This window comes from Pristiophorus japonicus, chromosome 19 (assembly GCF_044704955.1).
Source record: "Pristiophorus japonicus isolate sPriJap1 chromosome 19, sPriJap1.hap1, whole genome shotgun sequence".
NCBI lineage: Eukaryota > Metazoa > Chordata > Chondrichthyes > Pristiophoridae > Pristiophorus > Pristiophorus japonicus.
Window position 1 is genome coordinate 20071039 of NC_091995.1, and position 21092 is coordinate 20092130.

The 21092-nt window shown below is 48.2% G+C and overlaps 1 protein-coding gene across 1 annotated transcript; it reads right to left on the bottom strand.

Annotated features, from left to right (window-relative positions):
* Window positions 1-1793: 1793 nt before the first annotated feature.
* On the bottom strand, window positions 1794-11510 carry LOC139230386 (zinc-binding protein A33-like). Its single transcript, XM_070862215.1, has 6 exons — window positions 10913-11510; window positions 10729-10824; window positions 10403-10636; window positions 5476-5498; window positions 5261-5376; window positions 1794-3630 (listed from the first exon to the last, which is right to left on the bottom strand). Exons 1-6 carry the CDS (start codon window positions 11480-11482, stop codon window positions 3065-3067), a joined length of 1605 nt encoding a protein of 534 aa, XP_070718316.1. The 5' UTR covers window positions 11483-11510; the 3' UTR covers window positions 1794-3064.
* Between the last annotated feature and the right edge of the window lie 9582 nt (window positions 11511-21092).

Consider the following 21092-nt stretch of genomic DNA (forward strand, 5'->3'; position numbering starts at 1 on the left):
ACCACCAATGTTGAAACAATGTAAAGGTGTGTGTGAACTTCCATGGTTGGAGATTGGGAAGCTGTGCAATACCAGGTCAACATCTTGGCAGAACCACACTGCCGGCTGGTGACCAAATGAGTCCCTTCAGCACCTGGTTATATCTGTGGAGACGACCAAAGACACCAATAGTCAACACGGCACGCTGTCTGTCATCTGCTGGCAGCCTCTCACTTTACCGGGCTGACACACCCCTTAACCCATGCTTTTCTGTTTTTGTCCGTGCACATCGGGTACAATCTACAAGGACAATCTGATCAACAAATGTAACAAGATCAGGTTAGGATAAAAGTGCACAGGGACATAGGAACAGGAAGAGGACAGACAGTCTCTCAAGCCTGTTCCATCATTCACTTTGACCATGGCTGATCTGTATCGTAACTCCATTTATCTGGTTTGGTTCCATATCCCTTCAGACCCTCACCTAACAAAAATCTGTCAAAGTCAGTTATGACATTTTCAAACAACAACCAGACTCAACAGCTTTTTGGGGAAGAGAGTTCCATATTTCCACTACCCTCTGTGTGAAGAGGTGCTTCCTGACATCACCCCTGAACAGCCTGGCTCTAATTTTAATGTTATGCGCCTTGTTCTGGAATCCCCCACCAGAGGAAATAATTTCACTCTTATCGACTGTATCAAATACTTTAATCATCTTAAACATCTCAATGATATCAGCCCTTAATCTTCTATACTCAGCGGAATACAAGCCAAGTCTATGCAACCTGTTCCCATTATTTAACCCTTTTAGCCCAAGTATCATTCTGGTCAATCTGTGCTGCACCCTCTCCAAGGCCAACATATCCTTCCTGAGATATGGGGCCCAGAACTGAGCGCAGTGCTCCAGATGTGGTCTGACCAGAGCCTTATACAACTGGACCATTACTTCACCTTTTAAGGCAAGTAACAGAAATAAATAAAGTACATTGCCCAAGAATTTCCGCTTTGAACGCAATCAGCAATCCGGGCCCAAATTGCGTCTGTTTTGAGAAGTTTTATTTCTCGAGTTCCCGCTCAAACTCATTTGCATATATTGGAACAAACCAGCGCAACAGACGGAAAGTCCAGGCCCCAAAATGGACAAAGGACGTAGAAAACTAAAGCAGCGAGAGGCCTGAGGCAAAGGGGAGAAAATGGCAGAGATGGGAAACAGGAAACATCCGGACAGAAAGGGTGAATTTAAAACACACTTTTAAACTAAAACACAAGTTGGTAAAGTACAGCGGACCAGAGAAGGGACAGAACAGGTGAAGAGGGAGGGCACAGCCTACCTCCCCCAGCACTGTGGTCTGACCAAGGATTCCCCCAACCCAAACACCAACCTGTCTCCCCCTTCCCTGGGCACCGACAGAACCCGCTCCCCACCCCTCCCCGAATATCTCTGGAGATATCTGGTCCCTGATCGATTTATACAGCTCTCTGACGGGCATTTTCCGTACTTTGCCCGTGGATCCCAAATACCAGTTTTGCTCTATTTATTTCCCCACCCAAGAACAAGGCCCAATTATTGGGAGACAGTAAATTAAAGTGCAGTTAAATGAAAGGTGTTGCACACAGTGATGAGTTGTGCGCCCAGCGTCATTCTGTCCAAAGTAAACCAACAAAGTGAGTGCGCTGGGTTGTTAGTGAACCGTTAACCTTTTTCTCTCCACTTTCCATATTTGCATCTCAGCACTTTGTGAGCAGGAAGGAGTTGCCTATAGGCAGGAAGAACAAGAAATGTACCACAAATAACAGCATTCCTCACCACCTCACACACTTCACCTTTTTTGTATTGGTTCACACCTTGAGCACAACATATTCCCAAGTGTACAGAGTCTGAGTGAGTATACAGAGAAAAACATAGAAGTTACAACATGGACACAGGCCATTTGACCAAACCGTCCATGTCAGCATTTACCCTCCACCAAAACCAGTAATTCTATTCACATTTAACCGTCCTGTTCCCATATCGCACTCGGTAACGATCGGAGGGTTGAGGGATCGAGGGGGAGGAGGGGTGTCGGTAACGATCGGAGGGTCAGGGGATCGAGGGGGAGGTGGGGTGTCGGTAACGATCGGAGGGTCAGGGGATCGAGGGGGAGGCGGGGAGTCGGTAACGATCGGAGGGTCAGGGGATCGAGGGGGAGGAGGGGTGTCGGTAACGATCGGAGGGTCGGGGGATCGAGGGGGAGGAGGGGTGTCGGTAACGATCGGAGGGCCAGTGGATCGCATGGGCAGTGTCGGTAACGATTTGGGCCAGAGGAGCAAATCGTGGGTCAGAGCAGCGGTGGGACGATTGGATGGCTGGAGAAGTGAGGGGCGGGGGGCGGTCGGGGGGAGAGGTCTGGAATGACCGGGGAGCAGAGGAGAAGCAGGGGTCTGGAGCAGCAGATCGGGGGCAGGAGGAGCGGATTGGTGGCAGGAGGGATTGTGGGGGGTAGGATTTGGAATATCCGGGAGGAGCAGGAGTGGGAGATGGGGGCGGGGGGGGGTGGAGGAGGCAGATGACATCGGAGGACGGGAGGAACATGGGGAGGGGGATCGGAGGCCTCGGGGCTTGTCCGATCGTAGGGAGGGGCTGAGGCAGGGACACTGGATCCAGGAGGTAAGTGTAAAGGTGCTTACCTCCTGGATCCAGCAGTACTCACCTTCCATTAGCTGGCGGCTTTCACCAGGCCTGAAAAACCCAACCAGCTGCAGTTACATTTAAAATGGAGGTTAAATCTGAGGCACGCCAGCCTCATTATAATATTTAAATGTAGACCCGCCTCCTGGGAGCGGATTGGCTGCCCGGCCCGGCCCCGCCTCCGTTAATACCGGAAGTGGGCGGGTTGGAGGCGGGTTCTGGTCAGGATTCAGATTTTAACACTTTAACTTCCCACCCGACCACAACCCACCCGTTTTTGGGGTTAAAATTCCCCCCATTGTCACTCGGTTGTACCCGCCCTGACCTCAGGTGACATTGGGACCATCCGCACCACCTGTGACTGAGACCGACGACCATCAGTTTGCAGCTGGCAGGAGGCAGGTAGCTGGTGTGAAATTATGGGATGGACAGGTTAGTGACCTTTGACCCACAGATTGTCAGTGGGGCGGAGTTTTTCCTGCCGTCCCTCTGTCCCGGACTGAAGATGGGAAAGAGTGTCTCAGTGAAAGTGTGGGTGAAGGTGTGAAGATGGGACATGTTGTCTGCATTGTAAAATGTCACCTGTCCCCCCTCATAGTCCAGGAACACCCCGATCTTCCGGGGATCCCCACTCGGGGTGAGGGGGGTCAGTGAGGGGTAGGTGAGGGCAACATAGACACTTCCGGGCACTAGCCACACAGTCCAGTATCCGGCCTCAGGTCTCAGGCTGATTCTCCCTTTCCTGTTGACAGACTCTCGAGCCACTCCCACACCCCACCGTGTCTTGTTCCCCACCTCCACCTCCCAGTAGTGTCTCCCTGATGTGAATCCCTCCGATCCCAAGACATAGAGACAGGGATCAAACCTCTCCGGGGTGTCAGGGAGCTTCTGCCGTTTGTCTCCGAGTCTCACACTGGTCCGGTCCTCAGACACGATGAGCCAGGGATTCGCTGTGTTCGGATCCAGAGTCAGAGAGGCTGGAGCTGGGGGAAAGTTACAATAACACAGTGAGCGGTTTAGTTTGTTGCTGTGATTTATTCAAACACTTTCCCTTTTTAAAGTGGCCATTCGGGGGATTCCCGGGAACTGCGGTGTGTTTAAAGGGCTCCAGGTTCTGTTATTGGAATCTGCTCTGACCCGGGGGTTTACACTCCTGGGGTCACTCTGACGTCTGCTGACCACTGCGATCTGACCAGGAACTCTGCGGCCCCCGGTCCCCTGCTGTTCTCAGCGGCTGCAGAGTGACCCAGGGACCTTCAGAAACACACAGGGAATCGGCACCAGAGGCTACGGCGGGGCTTCCGAACGGAAGAGGGGGAAAGGTGCAGGCACCGGAAGGGAAGAGAGAAGGGAAGGGGAAAAGGGAAAAGAAGCAAAAGTGGGGGAACTGCTGCAGAGGGGAAGAGAGAACCCAGAGGAGGAGGGAAATTATATTAAAAAAACAGCATCATTCTATCCATAAATCACAATAGTCTCCAACACACAATCCGGCAAAACTAAACTGATGGACATAAAAGGACAGGTGGAAGCGGCATTTCTACAGGAGACCCTCCTCATCGCCCTCAGAACACACCAGGTTTATGAGTGAGTGGGTGGGACAAATGCTGGCCACCTTCTCCTCAGCCAAGAGCAGAGGACAGTCACACTAATCACCAGCAACCTCCCCATTACTCTGGAGATACACATTCCTGAAGAAGGAGGCCGCTCCATCCTAATGAAATTTGATGAACAGGAGAACCCAAAGTGATGCTTCAGTTCAGTGTCCCGAATGAGGAGTCCCCACATCAGCATTCCTCACACTCGCCCCACCTATGGACAGCACAGGAACCAGGAGTGGAGACCCAAACTGTGCTCTTCACTCCAAACAGGACAAGCTCCCAGCGGACACAGGACACGAGGACCAGCAGCCGGAGCAATCCGAGATCAGTGTGGTGTCCTGGGCCCAGAGGATGTATGGTGGGCCCACACCCCAAAGAGAAGGAATTCACCTTCTACTTCAACCCACACAAGACACACTCCAGGATCGGCTACTCCTCCCTGAAGCATCCCGTCTATCCCACCTAACCTGTTGTGATAGGAGGTAAACAGGACTTGCACCAATTATCCTCCATTCAGTCCTCGGAGCCTCAAACCTTCCCTCCTACATGACTCAGAGTTCCTGCCTACCTCTAGGCGAAGCTCATCTCCTCACATATACCCTAAGGTGGAAAATGCAGGACTGAACTATTGCACACGGTCACTCTGTGCCCTAATCTCAGACAGTGAGCTCTAACCTGGAAAATCCACACCAACTGACACCCACCCTACCAAGATTAACATCCCATAATCCCAGAGCTTTCTCCCCTCCGACTGAACCTCCTACACCGAGTACTGGAGACACAGAACCAGATACTCTGAAATTCATCACAATCATGTCAATACATAAGAAAAGTAAGGTTATCCCCACATGGTCACCATACACACTCCTTAATGCTGACTATAAAATATTGGCCAAGGTCCTGACCTCCAGACTAGACACGGACATCAGTGATCATTTAATCTGGGGTCTGGGAGCCGGTTTAGGCTCCTCTCATCTGGGTTTATAAATCAGGGAAAGGAATATAAGAGTTTTACCGGGGTTAATGGTGTCTATCATTTCTCTCCACGCTGTGTACTGTAAAGGGCCGTTGAACTTTCCGATCGACAGCTTGTCATCTGCCAATGATAGTTTATAATAATCCTCACCAGTCCTGTAAATATTAAACAGTTGATGTTATAAATTGACCATAAACACTTTGCTGAGTTATTTTACTAAATTGTGCAGAGTTTCAGTAAACAGTTTGTCCTACCTCCTCTTCTGACACGTTTCCTCCTGAAATCAATAAAACACAAATCTGAGTTAACGGAGACTGACCGTCTATATCCGGACAGCAGAAATTACACCCACATTGTTACAAGATGCTGATAATTCCCAATTCTCACTGCCGGGACCACACAGAAAGAAAGAGGATATATTTGAAAACTGGACAGCAGAAATTTCACCAAAAACTATGAAAATCATCTGATAGAAAGATCATTCAGTTTGGAAAGTGATTTAGTTGTCAGGTTGTGGAGGTCGGGAGGTGCGTCGCTGAGTTGGGAGTCCGTGAGTTCGGCGAGAGGCCTATAAAGGCCGCGAGGTCGGGAGGTGCGTCGCTGAGTCGGGAGTCCGTGAGTTCGGCGAGAGGCCTATAAAGGCGGAGCTTGTGCAGCTACAGGGAGAAGGCAACAAAGAAGTGGAAAGAAATAGAAAGATGATGTCACAGCCACGGGGGTAAGTGATTGGCTGGTGATTGGTAAGTAGTATTTCTTTTTTTTCTTCGATATCAGTGAGTAACTTTTAGCACTGTTGTTGCCAATTTCAGTGTATCTCAGGGTTAAGTCATGGCACGAGAGCTCGGACACGTGTTATGCTCCTCCTGTACTATGTGGGAAATCAGGGACGCCTCTGGTGTCCCTGACGACTATGTGTGCGGGAAGTGTATCCACCTCCAGCTCCTGACGAACCGCATTGCGGAACTGGAGCTGTGGGTGAATTCACTCTGGAGCATGCATGATGCTGAGAATGACGTGAATATCACGTTGAGTGAGTTGGTCTTACCGCAGGTAAAGGGTACACAGCCAGATAGGGAATGGAAGACCAGCAGGAAGAGCAGTGCAAGGAAGGTAGTGCAGGGGTCCTCTGTGGTCATCCCCCTGCAAAACAGATACACCGCTTTGAGTACTGTTGGGGGGGATGACTCATTACGGGGGAGCAGCAGCAGCCAAGTTCATGGCACCGTGGCTGGCTCTGCTGCACAGGAGGGCAGGAAAAAGAGTGGGTAAGCGATAGTGATAGGGGATTCAATTGTAAGGGGAATAGATAGGCGTTTCTGCAGCCGCAACCGAGACTCCAGAATGGTATGTTGCCTCCCTGGTGCAAGGGTCAAGGATGTCTCGGAGCGGGTGCAGGACATTCTGAAAAGGGAGGGTGAAAAGCCAGTTGTCGTGGTGCATATAGGTACCAATGACATAGGTAAAAAATGGGATGAGGTCCTACGAGGTGAATTTAGGGAGCTAGGAGCTAAATTAAAAAGTAGGACCTCAAAAGTAGTAATCTCAGGATTGCTACCAGTGCCACGTGCTAGTCAGAGTAGGAATTGCAGGATAGCTCAGATGAATACATGGTTTGAGGAGTGGCACAGAAGTGGGGGATTCAAATTCCTGGGACATTGGAACCGGTTCTGGGGGAGGTGGGACCAGTACAAACCGGACGGTCTGTACCTGGGCAGGACCGGAACCAATATCCTAGGGGGAGTGTTTGCTAGTGCTGTTCAGGAGGAGTTCAACTAATATGGCAGGGGGATGGGAACCTATGCAGGGAGACAGAGGGAAATAACAAGGAGGCAGAAGCAAAATATAGAAAGGAGAATAGTAAAAGTGGAGGGCAGAGAAACCCAAGGCAAAAAACAAAAAGGGCCACATTACAGCAAAATTCTAAAGGGGCAAAGTGTGTTAAAAAAACAAGCCTGAAGGCTCTGTGCCTCAATGCGAGGCGTATTCAGAATAAGGTGGATGAATTAACTGCGCAGATAGCAATTAACGGATATAATGTGATTGGCATCACGGAGACATGGCTCCAGGGGGACCAAGGCTGGGAACTCAACATCCAAGGGTATTCAGCATTTAGGAAGGATAGACAGAAAGAATTGCTGGTTAAAGATGAAATCAATGCAATTGTAAGGAGGGACATTAGCCTGGATGATGTGGAATCGGTATGGGTGGAGCTGCGGAATTCCAAAGGGCAGAAAACGCTAGTGGGTGTTGTGTCTAGACCACCAAATAGTAGTAGTGAGGTTGGGGACAGCATCAAACAAGAAATAAGGGATGCGTGCAATAAAGGTACAGCAGTAATCATGGGCGACTTTAATCTACATATTGATTGGGCTAACCAAACTGGTAGCAATGCGGTGGAGGAGGATTTCCTGGAGTGTATTAGGGATGGTTTTCTAGACCAATATGTCGAGGAACCAACCAGGGAGCTGGCCATCCTAGACTGGGTATTGTGTAATGAGAAGGGACTAATAAGCAATCTTGTTGTGTGAGGCCCCTTGGGGAAAAGTGACCATAATATGGTAGAATTCCTTATTAAGATGGAGAGTGACAAAGTTAATTTGGAAACTAGGGTCCTGAACTTAAGGAAAGGTAACTTCGACGGTATGAGGCGTGAATTGGCGAGAATAGACTGGCAAATGGTACTCAAAGGGTTGATGGTGGATAAGCAATGGCAAACATTTAAAGATCATATGGATGAACTTCAGCAATTGTACATCTCTGTCTGGAGTAAAAATAAAATGGGGAAGGTGGCTCAACCATGGCTAACAAAGGAAATTAAGGATAGTGCTAAAGCCAAGGAAGAGGCATATAAATTGGCTAGAAAAAGCAACAAAACTGAGGACTGGGAGAAATTTAGAATTCAACAGAGGAGGACTAAGGGTTTAATTAAGAGGGGGGAAATAGAGTACGAGAGGAAGCTTGCAGGGAATATAAAAACTGACTGCAAAAGCTTCTCTAAATATGTGAAAAGAAAAAGATTAGTAAAGACAAATGTAGGTCCCTTGCAGTCGGATTCAGGTGAAATTATAATGGGGAATAAAGAAATGGCAGACCAATTGAACCAATACTTCGGTTCTGTCTTCACGAAGGAAGATACAAATAACCTTCCGAAGGTACTAGGGGACAGTGGGTCTAGTGAGAAGGAGGAACTGAAGGATATCCTGATTAGGCGCGAAATTGTGTTCGGGAAATTGATGGGATTGAAGGCCGACAAATCCCCAGGGCCTGATAGTCTGCATCCCAGAGTGCTCAAGGAAGTGGCCCAAGAAATAGTGGATGCATTGGTGATCATTTTCCAACAGTCTATCGACTCTGGATCAGTTCCCATGGACTGGAGGGTAGTTAATGTAACACCACTTTTTAAAAAAGGAGGGAGAGAGAAAACGGGTAATTATAGACTGGTTAGCTTAACATCAGTAGTAGGGAAAATGTTGGAATCGATCATAAAGGACGAAATAGCAGCGCATTTGGAAAGCGGTGACAGGATCGGACCAAGTCAGCATGGATTTATGAAGGGGAAATCATGCTTGACGAATCTTCTGCAATTTTTTGAGTATGTAACTAGCAGAGTGGACAAGGGAGAACCAGTGGATGTGGTGTATTTGGACTTTCAGAAGGCTTTTGACACGGTCCCGCACAAGAGATTGTTGTGCAAAATCAAAGTACATGCTATTAGGGGTAATATACTGACGTGGATAGGAACTGGGGGGTTGGCAGACAGGAAGTAAAGAGTCTGGATAAACGAGTCCTTTTCAGAATGGCAGGCAGTGACTAGTGGAGTGCCGCAGGGCTCAGTGCTGGGACCCCAGCTCTTTACAATATACATTAACGATTTGGATGAAGGAATAGAGTGTAATATCTCCAAGTTTGCAGATGACACTAAGCTGGGTGGTGGTGTGAGCTGTGAGGAGGATGCTAAGAGGCTGCAGGGTGACTTGGACAGGTTAGGTGAGTGGGCAAATGCATGGCAGATGCAGTATAATGTGGATAAATGTGAGGTTATCCATTTTGGGGGCAAAAACACGAAGGCAGAATATTATCTGAATGGCGGCAGATTAAGAAAAGGGGAGGTGCAACGAGACCTGGGTGTCATGGTTCATCAGTCACTGAAAGTGGGCACGCAGGCACAGCAGGTGGTAAAGAAGGCAAATGGTATGTTGGCCTTCATAGCTAGGGGATTTGAGTATAGGAGCATGGAGGTCTTACTGCAGTTGTACAGGGCCTTAATGAGGCCTCACCTGGAATATTGTGTTCAGTTTTGGTCTCCTAGTCTGAGGAAGGACGTTCTTGCTATTGAAGGAGTGCAGTGAAGGTTCACCAGACTGATTCCAGGGATGGCTGGGCGGTCATTTGAGGAGAGACTGGATCAACTGGGCCTTTATTCACTGGAGTTTAGAAGGATGAGAGGGGCTCTCATAGAAACATATAAGATTCTGACGGGACTGGACAGGTTAGATGCGGGAAGAATGTTTCCGATGTTGGGGAAGTCCAGAACCAGGGGACATAGTCTTAGGATAAGGGGTAGGCCATTTAGGACTGAGATGAGGAGAAACTTCTTCACTCAGAGAGTTGTTAACCTGTGGAATTCCCTGCCGCAGAGAGTTGTTGATGCCAGTTCACTGGATATATTCAAGAGGGAGTTAGATATGGCTCTTACGGTTAAGGGGATCAAGGGGTATGGAGAGAAAGCAGGAACGGGGTACTGAGGGAATGATCAGCCATGATCTTATTGAATGGCGGTGCAGGTTCGAAGGGCCGAATGGCCTACTCCTGCACCTATTTTTCTATGTTTCTAACTGAACACCAGTCTCACTCAGAGACACAGTGACTCTCACACCCACCGTACCAGACACACCCACACACTCACACAATGTAACTGGGCCAGGAATGTAATGTGATATCCACGAGAATATTAACCTCTTGGGGAATACAGAAATAATTACAGGCCAAGCATAAGATCACGGCAACTCGTTCCCGGATCCTGCAGACAGTGTGGGAGCTGGTTAGTTCAGTCACAATAACAGATCCATCTCGGAATCGACAAAACAATCGGTTTAAATCAGTTTAGAATTTTTCAGCAAATGCTGCATTTATTCCGACATGGTCGGTTATTGTGCAACTAACCCACAATATAATCCTCACCTTCAGAAATGTCAGCCCGTCTTGTTGCTCCATCTGTTTCTGCAACTTTGAAAGCTGCTCCTCAATAGAATTTAAATTCTCTTGAATTTCTCTAAGGTTTTTCTCCATTGTATCTACAATCCTCTCCTCTTCTCCCCTGAGATCTCTGATTAAACGCTGCTCTCTCTCAGTGAGAATCTGGTGCATTTTAGTGAACTCGGATGTGATGTGGGTCTGCAGACTGCTCGACTGTTCCTACCAAATGAAAGGTGAAAAATAATCATGTACCGCGATAGAGGGAACAAAACTCACCGAGATCCCAGAAAATCAGCACAGGGAGACCTTACCCTAACTTCGGAAATCTGCCGTTTCTGTTTCCGTTCCGTTTCTAGAACCACCGATTTCTTCTCTGTGAGAGATTCTAAAGAGGATTTCAGCTGATCCTGGGATTGGGAGAAAATCACAGAATGAAAGGGCCGGACTATGAAAATGTGATAAAATAATCAGGTGATAAAATCTGTTCCATTTTACCTTGTAGATTTCAACAGCTTCTTTAATCGGCATGAAGTTGTGAGATTTGTGTTCCCGCGCATCTCTACAAGTGTAACAGATCAGTTTCTTGTCAGTTTCACAAAACAGCTTCAGTTCTTCCTGATGTTCCTCACAGTGAGGTTTATTTTCCTTCTCTCTCGGATTCAGGGTTAATTTTCGAGCTTTCTCCGACAGACTGGCCAAGACCCGACTGGTCCTGAGGTTTATTTCCGGAAACTCCTCTCTACATTCCGGGCAGGAGTTTGTCTCCTTCTTTTCCCAACACCGTGTGATACAGGAGCGGCAGAAGTTGTGTCCACACTCCAGTGAAACCGGATCGGTGAAGAATTCCAGACAAATGGGACAAGTTACCTCCTCAGTCCAACTCTCGGGCTGCTGCTTGGAAACCATGTTCACACTCAGCACTTCCTGATTCAACCCACTTTCAGTTTCAATGTTGCTGAGCTCCAGCTGGATCCTGTCACTGGGTGGCGCTGCTGGACAATATTTCTCAACCAAGGATTTTTGTAGGTTTCCTGAAAAAGATTTTGTTGCAGGAAAACCACACATTTGCTTTCTGTGCAGTGAAGGGCCGTATTAAACAAACCGATTTACTCTGTGCATCAGTTTAATGTTGTATGGAGCCAGGAAACAGGCTCTAAAGGTGTAGAAATAATTGCTCTAATTTCAAATGTTTTGCAGGTGATGTGAATATGTCAGAAACTGATAATTATCCTGGATTTGTTAAACTATTTAATTGCACCATCCTCCATACATTGATGTGCTTTTTATTACAGTTTATTGATTTAATGTGAGGTTTTGAGGGATGTGCCGTCATGTTGCTCCACATGTTGGCCCAGATTTGAAGTTTGGAGCCACCTCTGGTCATATTTCAGGCCCGGGCAATCTGAAAGTGAGAGGTGGGCGGACTGGGCGGAGTCTTGCTGAATTCCCGGGGAGTGGGGTACATCGGGTGGGGGGAAGAAGGCAGCCTCCTAACTGCTGGAAACACATTCTTGTGCTCAATTCTCACTGCAGCTGGTGGTGTCCGGGCACGGCCGTGCTACAGGAGCGCTTGTACAGACCTGGAACTATCGAATCCCTAAAGCCCCTCTCTTTATCCGTGCAGATGTTGGTCTGAGCAGCCACCGTTATCCGTGCAGATGTTGGTGTGTGCTTCCTACAGCTGGTGACTGCCCCCAATAAACCCCGAATGACTGTATCCCCCTCTCTCCAATTGTGCAGGTCCCGGTGTGTGTCCCTTACAACCGGATCCACCACAATTACCTGCCAAGTACATTGTGGAACAACCCACTCTGCATGGACCGAGCGAGACCCAGTGTGAGCGGATGTTTGGGGCGGTTTTCTCCTTCGTTCTTAGCCGCAGGGCCATGGGTCTGTTCAGCTCAGGGGAGTCTCTGAATCTGATTTTAAAATACATAACCATATATAAATAAATAAATCAATGGATACTATTCTGGAAATAAAACAGAAACTAATTATTTAAAAATTAAGACTAGTCCAATTAATTTAGCTCTGATGCTTTTGTCTTGATTCTCGTACAGACTGTTTTAAAATCAGAAGTTGTGTTTGATTTGTGGTAAATATGTAAACGTGCTCCGTGACACAGTTTTGTGTGGTTCAGAAGGTGAGTGAAGAAATGATCGATATATTACTGACATTAGCTCAGGATGGGGCCAGGCTCCCACGGTCCTGGCGATCTGTTCTGGTCCTGGATACACAAACATAAACAAAACCAAGACAGGCCAGATAATGAGCAAGTGCCTGGATGATCCGTGTCTGACCGTTACAGTATAATAATCCCACATTCAAGGGGAGCTTTTCAATGAAGGGCTAACCTGAGAATAGTTCAGAAAGGTACAGCTTTCATCGTACAATAATTGGTAAACCGTTTTACATGTCTGACTGTACACAATGTGGGAAATAGCATCAAAATACAGTTTGCTGTAATTTACAAGTTTTACCTCACCTGAGCCAAGCTGACACACTTGTCTTCATGCATCACACCCATGTACCCTACAACGCTGTTATTAAACGACTCACCTCCCTGCACCTTTCCCACCTTTAAAAGCTTCCTGAGAACCTGCAGCATTAACTATGGGCCTTGGCTCATTTACCCCAACTCTTCTCACCCACTCATCAATGTTTGCAAGCTCTTGAAATATTTTGCTACATCACTGGAGTTGTTTGCAAATACCTTGTTCTATTTCTACTTTTATATAATCAAAACCTTTGTGTATTTTTTAAACATTCATTGGATGTGGGCATCACTGGCAAGGCCAGCATTTATTGCCCATCCCTCACTGCCCTTGAGAAGGTGGTGGTGAGCCGCCTTCTTGAACCGTTGCAGTCCGTGTGGTGAAGGTGCTCCCACAGTGCTGTTAGGGAGAGAGTTCCAGGATTTTGACCCAGCAACAATGAAGGAATGGTGATATATTTCCAAGTCAGGATAGTGTGTGATTTGGAGGGGAACATGGAGGTGGTGGTGTTCCCGTGTACCTGCTGCCCTTGTCCTTCTAGGTGGTAAAGGTCGCGGGTATTGGGAGGTGCTGCCGAAGGAGCCTTGGCGAGTTGCTGCAGTGCATCTTGTAGATAGTACACACTGCAGTCACGGTGTGCCGGTGGTGGAGGGAGTGAATGTTTAAGGTGGGGATAGGGTGCCGATAAAGCGGGCTGCTTTGTCCTGGATCGTGTCGAGCTTCCTGCTTGTTGTTGGAGCTACACTCATCCAGGCAAGTGGAGAGTGTTCCATCACACTCCTGACTTGTGCCTTGTAGTTGGGGAGTCAGGAGGTGAGACACTCACCACAGAACACCCAGCCTCTGACCTGCTCTTGTTGCCACACTTTATGTGGCTGGTCCAGTTAAGTTTCTGGTCAATTGTGACCCCCCAGGACATTGATGGTGGGGGATTCTGGGACGGTAATGCCGTTGAATGTCAAGGGGCGGTGGTTAGACTCTCGCTGTTGGAGATATTCATTGCCTGGCACTTGTTTGAGAGTAGACTGATGGGCGGTTTTGGCTGGATTGGATTTCTCCTGCTTTTTGTGGACAGGACATATCTGGGCAGTTTTCCACATTGTCGGGTAGATGCCAGTATTGTAGCTGTACTGGAACAGCTTGGTTAGAGGCGCGGTTAGTTCTGGAGCACAAGTCTTCAGCCCAACAGCCGGGATGTTGTCAGGGTCCATAGCCTTTACTGTATCCAGTGCGCTCAGCCGTTTCTTGATATCACGTGGAGTGAATCGAATTCACTGAAGCCTGGCTTCTGTGATGGTGAGGACCTCAGGAAGAGGCTGATATGGATCACCCACTCGGCATTTCTGGCTGAAGATGGTTGTAAACACTTCAGCCTTGTCTTTTGTACTCATGTGCTGGGCTTGGCTATCATTGAGGATGGGGATATTCATGGAGCCTCCTCCTCCCGTCAGTTGTTTAATGGTCCACCACCATTCACGACTGGATGTGGCAGGACTACAGAGCTTTGATCTGATCCGTTGATTGTGGGATCACTTAGCCCTGTCTATCACATACTATTACCACCTTTTTAACATGCATGTAGTCCTGTGTTGCAGCTTCCCAGGTTGGCACCTCATTTTTAATATGTCGGATGCTGCTCCTGGCGTGTTTTTCTACACTCCTCATTGAACCAGGATTGTTGTCCTGGCTCGATGGTAATGGTGGAGTGAGGGATATACCGGGCCATGAGGTTACAGATTGTGGTGGAATACAATTCTGCTGCTGATGGCCCCCAGCACCTCATGGATACCCAGTTTTGAGCTGTAGATCTGTTCTAAATCTATCCCATTTATCACGGTGGTGGTGCCACACAACACGATGGAGGTTGTCCTCAGTGTGAAGGTGAGATTTTGTCTCCACAAGGACTGTGCGGTGGTCACTGCTATCACTACTGTCATGGACAGATGTATCTGCGACAGGTAGATTGGTGAGGACGAGGTCAAGTAGGTTTTTCCCTCGTGTTGGTTCTCTCACCACCTGCTGCAGGCTTCAGAACACCAAGTATGTGCTACCGTTTGCTTTTATCTTGTGCTGAAACCCATCGAGGGTCATTGAATCCTGAGTTAGATTCAAGATATGAAAATTGCATTATCTGAACAGGATCAAACCCAAGCTGAGCAAGATGAAGTGCTTGAGGCCAGGTTGAAAGAGATTGATGAATTAAATATCTATTTCTCTTTCTTCTAAAATTGAATTCCACAATAGTGTTAAAGTCATCTGGGCCAGTCACTTGTTAGAAGGGTCTGTATTTTAGTTGTTCTGGAAACATTCAGAACAGCCTATGCAGAGCAATAGGAAGCAATACTTGTCTCTTCAAAATTTTCAGGAATGTCAGCTAATTACAGCAAGCCAAGTTTGTACTCCATCATAAGCAGAGGGAGATGGGGAAACAATTAAAGTGTGCCCATTCCAGAGACTTCAGATGTTAGCCTTGCATTAATGAGGTACTGTGCTAGGCTTATGTTGGCAGGGGATCCAGTAATAGTGATCTGGCGTTCCGTTGAGCCTTCTGCCGCATTAGCTATTTTAATAAGAACTAAAAAGATAGGCTTCAGAACTTGGCCAGCTCGGTCAGTAGTGGTGCTACCGAGCCACTCTTGGTGATGGACATTGAAGTCCCCCACCCAGAGTACATTCTGTGCCCTTGCTACTCTCAGTGCTTCTTCCAAGTGGTGTTGAACATGGAGGAGTACTGATTCATCAGCTGAGGGAGGGCGGTAGGTGGTGATCAGCAGGAGGTTTCCTTGCCCATGCTTGACCTGAAGCCATGAGACTTCATGGGGTCCGGAGTCAATGTTGAGGGCTCCCAGGGCCACTCCCTCCCTCCCGTATACCACTGTGCTGCCACCCCTGGTGTGTTTGCCTGCCGGTGGGACAGGACATACCCAGGGATGGTGATGGAGGAGTTTGGGACATTGGCTGAAAGGTATGATTCTGTGAGTATGACTATGTCAGGCTGTTGCTTGAGGAGTCTGTGGGACAGTTCTCCCAATTTTGTCACAAGTCCCCAGATATTGGTGAGGAGGACTTTGCAGGGTCGACTGGGCTGTGTGAGCTGTTGTCGTGTCTGTCGCTGGTGCCGAGGTCGATACCAGGTGGCCCGCTTTTATTCTTATTGTTTCTTGTAGCTGTTTTTTACAACCGAGTGGCTCGCTGGGCCATTTCAGAGGGCAGTTAAATGTCAACCACATTGCTGTGGGTCTGGAGTCACATATAGGCCAGACCGGGTAAGGACGGCAGATTTCCTTCCCTAAAGGACATTAGTGAACCAGATGGGTTTTTACGACAATCCGATAGTTTGATGGTCACCATTACTGACACTCGCTGTTTGTAAATTCCAGATTTTTATTTCATTAACTGAATTTAAATTCCACAGCTGGTGGGACTAAAACTCACATCTCTAGATCATTAGTCCAGGCCCCTGGATTACTAACCCTGTAACTGAACCACTGTGCTCCCGTATGTGCCACACTGCCCAACTTTAAATGTTTGATCACCTTTATGTCACCATTTAACATTGAAACTGCCAACGTGACCGTTTACAGTGAAATCCTGTCAGTAAACCGTGGCCTGGAATGATGTGGGATGCACGGCCTGAAAGGCTGGTGGAAGCAGATTCAATCATAACTTTCAAACCGGAATTGGATAAAGACTTGAAAAGAAAAGAATTGCATCTATTGGGAAAGAGCGGGGGAGTGGGACTAATTGGATAGCTATTTCCAAGAGCTGTCACAGACACAATGGGCCACTTTAAACACCACAGGGATTGTTGAATGTGCAAGTTGTTGTTTCCCTGTTGTTATTGAACATGTGAAGGGAGTGAGGATAAGAGGAGGTACATCGAGCCGGTCCGAATGATCCTGATGGGAGAGATGTAAATGGAGTGGGACTGACAAGAAATAGTGAGAGGGAGTGCACTGCAGGATTTGGATGAATATCGATGTATGTTGACCTTTCCTGACCTAGTCAGGTCATTGAACCTTTGTGGCACTAAATCCAGGACCTCATGGTCACACTTCAGCTGCTCACTTCTTCTGCTAACTCCACCCAGGCATTCTTCATGGTGGCAGCAGCTCTCTTATTTACACTAGTGGGAAACAGCACCTCCCTCCTGGCCCTTCCAGCACGGAGCAGAACATCAAGGGCAGCATCTGTGAAACGAGGGCAACATTTCCTCTCTGTGGGGCAGTGGAGGCACCAAACCCAGAAGCAAAAATTCAAATGGTTCTTCATATTGTGATGTTGGGGGCCCGTTGCCTGATCCAGACGTTGTCCGCTGCAGCCCATCCTCCACCGGCCCCCCACACTCCATTCTCGGCTCTGAGTTAATTTCAAGGCCATTAAACCGAGGGTCCGTCAGCGTATGTAAAAGACCCCACAGTTATTGTAAAGAGGAGCAGGTGGGATCACACGGTGTCCTGTTTTATGTTTATGTTTTATTTCTCCAAGCCAAGATGCTGTGGGCAGGTGATTCGATACTTCTCAGCATATCATGGACTAGAGCAGGGGAGGCACATTCATTTTGGGCCTGATCCGAAATCTGGGACACATTCAGCAGAAGTTACTGAAACAGAAATAGATGAAGATAAACTATATTGGTACTTACCTCGGCTCAGATTTTATTGACTGTGACTGCTGTTCCCGATATTTGTCTTGAACCATTGCATCAACATTGGAGCAAATGACTGGTCTGAGGCCTGTCCTGGATAAAACCATGAGGACCATTTGTCACTGCAGAACGTTGTGCCCCAACCACTGACCCTGGAAGTGAACTCCACAGCCTCACAGCTCTGTGTGGGAAGAAGTTTCCATTAATCACTGTTCCAAATCTCCTACATTTAATCGTGTATCTATGGCTCCTCGCCTTGAGCCCCCGAACACGGGAAACACCCTGCTTCTATCTACCCCATCCCCTTATTCATTATATGAAACGTTTCTACCCTATCGCCCTGGAATATGTGTTGAACATGAGAAGGATGAGTTGTAACAGAAAGGGGACAAAGTCAGAATGGGCCTGAGACTGAGCCACCTTCCATTCTGGTCAGGAATGCACCGTCTTGTTTGACTTCCTGTATTCCGAATCTGTGTTACAACCACAACTGTCTGTCTCACTGATTGTTAGCACATAACACTCTGCTCCACACATTGTAAGCATTATCCCTGGGTCATCCTCAGTGGGGAGAGAAACTGCAAGAAGACAGGGGGAGAGGAGCCCTTCCTTCCCACGGCAACCTGCGAGCTTTACTCTGTAACCTTTGTAGTGTATGTCGGCACCTTTAGTAATGACTCCACGAGGCAGGGTATGACACTTAAACTGTGTAGAACTGTAGTCCTTTATTTACAGCTCCTGAGTGAGGACAACAAGCTGTGAGTTCCTTTTTATACTGCGTTATCTGCAGTGTGCAGGTAACCCTCAGGTCTCCAGCAGCAGCACCCTCTGGTGTACAGGTAAGGTGTGTACAGTATAAGGGTACATTCAGTGTGGCATAACAGTGTTACAGACATCACACAGTAAACAGGCACGCATACACAACAATATTCCCGCCGAAGCATTTTTCATATCCTTATCATCATGACCAGGGGGGGTGATCAGTGGTGGGCTATGGGAGGTTGTGGTGAGGGGTGTGTGGTTGCCAGGTGTGACCCCTGTGCTTGAGGTTGGCCTCGTACATTTCCCCCATCCCCTCACACACAGACCAAGTGGGTGTCACTGTTGTGGGATCCCTCAGGTGGAGTAGTCACGGCAGCAGTGGGTGGTGTGTATACACTGTGATGTGGGTAGTTGTGGGGTGGTGGGCAGGACCTCAAGACTGGGTGGGCTCCTTGTCCACCAATTTGGATGAGGGTCAGGTCATCCTGGGGTTTGACAGGGAAGCTGGAGGGTATTGGTCTCATGCTCCTGGTGTTGGCCCTGGTGGCCAGGGGCTGTAGGGCTGGTCTGGTGCAGGTTGCCATTGGTGGTGGCTGGGCTGCCCATTGACCACTGTCCCTGTAGTGGGTCTGCTCCCACTGGCTGTGTGTGTGTCCTGAAAGGGGCATCACATTCGTTCCAAAGGTCCAGGCTACATGGTCAGGTAGCCTGCTGGACCTGGGGGTCTCCCACAGGGGGATTCCATTGGCATCAGCATTGTCCCTGTAGGACCCAATGTCCTTTGGCAGTGTCCTACTGGTATACATGACACCGTGGCTCTGATCACACATAGTCGAGCCTGCATTATACATTGTAGCATTTGCATCACTTTTGGGCGTCCTGGTTTTAACAGACATGGTTACATTAGGCATTTCACATTCTCTATCATTATTGTTAAGCATAATAAACTTGTTCTTAACCTTACTGACACCTGCATTCATCTCATTAGTCACATTAGTTAAACCAGCATCACAATTCATGGTTACATTGCATACATTTTCATATTTGCACCCTTAAATTGCATCTTTGGTTTTAAAGCCTGTGTACTCAAGTAGTTGAAACTTCCCCTTTAAATTTTATTGATTACAAGTCTCCTTTAAGGGCGCCTTCAAATCCGATTGGCCGCTCGGTGTCATGTGGTGCTCCTCCAATGCTCCTCGTGGCATGGCGGTGGCCAGTTTGATTACAAGTTTTTCTCCTCGAGGTGTTGGTTTTGCAGCCATTTCCTGGCTTTCCTGCAGGTGGGCTGTGGTGGTCTTTTCTTCCACAGGGCCACTTCGCCTGATGTGAACCGGGTTCATCCAATTCCTGCCCAGCAGCGTGGGACCGTCACCGGCTACAATCCACGGGGAGGTTGTTCAACACGCCGCCCTGGGAGACCTGGATGTCTACGCTGCCAACGACTGGGATTTTACCTTTGGTATAGGTGAGCAGCTTCGCCTGGACAGGAGACAGTTTTGGTCGAGTGGCGGGATTCATCCAAATTTTTTGAAAGGTCATTTGGCTCATCACAGACTGGCTCGCCCCTGTGTCGATTTCCATGGAAACTGGGACCCCAGCGATGTCCACTTCCATCGTCCACGGAGAACTTTCGGTGGAGCAGGTGAAGATTCCATACTCTTCTTCCAGGGTTTGAGCAACTTCATCTTCATCTGTGTCAGAGCCCGGTGATCAGCCAGCTCATCAGAGACACGGTGAGTAAAGCCTTTTCTGCACATTCTCTGAAGGTGCCCTTTCTCTTTGCAGCCTTTGCATGTATAGTCTTTGTAGTGGCACGGGTGGGCCCTGTGGTTTCCTCCACAGCGCCAGCACGGGGCCATCCGGTTTGCCGGACTCAGGGTTGCGGGACTCGGGGCAGTATTTCTGCCTTTAGAAGTATCCATGCGGTGCACTGCACTCGCCGGTTTAGAGTCCTGGGTCAGTATTCGCCTGGAGTCGCCGGCCGAAACCATGTCGGCCTGGCTCACTTGGATTACTTTCTGCAGGGTGACCGTGATGTCAGCCGAGAACAATTTGTGTAGGAGGCCTTCGTGGCCGATTCCGATGACAAATATGTCCTTAGTGCTTCATTAAGGTGGTCGCCAAAATCACACGGAGCAGCTAGTCTTCTTAAGTGTGCAGCATATTAGCAATTTCTTGGCCCTCAGGTCGCCGGTAAGTGTAGAACCGGTGCCTGGCTGTGAGGATGCTTTCTTTCGGTTTTATTTGTTCCTGTATGATTGTTACACATTGCTCATAGATCTTGGTGGTTGTCTTCTCCGGGGATAGTAAGTCCCTGACGAGACAATGAATGGTGGGCCCACAACTGCTAAGCAGCATGGCCCTGCGTTTGTTCGGTCGTGTAGCCGGTGTGTCCCATCCAGGTCGTTGGCTGTAAAGAAATGTTCCAATCTTTCCACAAAAATGTTCCAATCTTCCCCCTCTGTAAATTGCTGGAAGTTGCTGAGGTTAGACATGTTCAGCGTGTAGTTCGTGACCTCGTATTCCCGTCGCCAGTTGTAGTGTATGTAGGCGCCTTTAGTAATGACTCCACGAGTCAGGGTATGATACTTAAACTGTGTAGACCTGTAGTCCTTTATTTACAGCTCCTGAGTGAGGACAACAAGCTGTGAGTTCCTTTTTATACTGGGTTACCTGCAGTGTGCAGGTAACCCTTAGGTCTCCAGCAGCAACACCCTCTGGTGTACAGGTAAGGTGTGTACAGCATAAGGGTACATTCAGTGTGGCATAA

Excerpts from the sequence above, each read along its gene's own strand:
- LOC139230386 (XM_070862215.1), bottom strand. The coding sequence starts at position 11,482 with ATGTGTGGTTTTCCTGCAACAAAATCTTTTTCAGGAAACCTACAAAAA. Across the intron at positions 10,825-10,912 it reads AAGCTGTTGAAATCTACAAG|GATCAGCTGAAATCCTCTTT; the intron begins GTAAAATGGAAC and ends TCCCAATCCCAG. Across the intron at positions 5,377-5,475 it reads GAAACGTGTCAGAAGAGGAG|GACTGGTGAGGATTATTATA; the intron begins GTAGGACAAACT and ends TAATATTTACAG.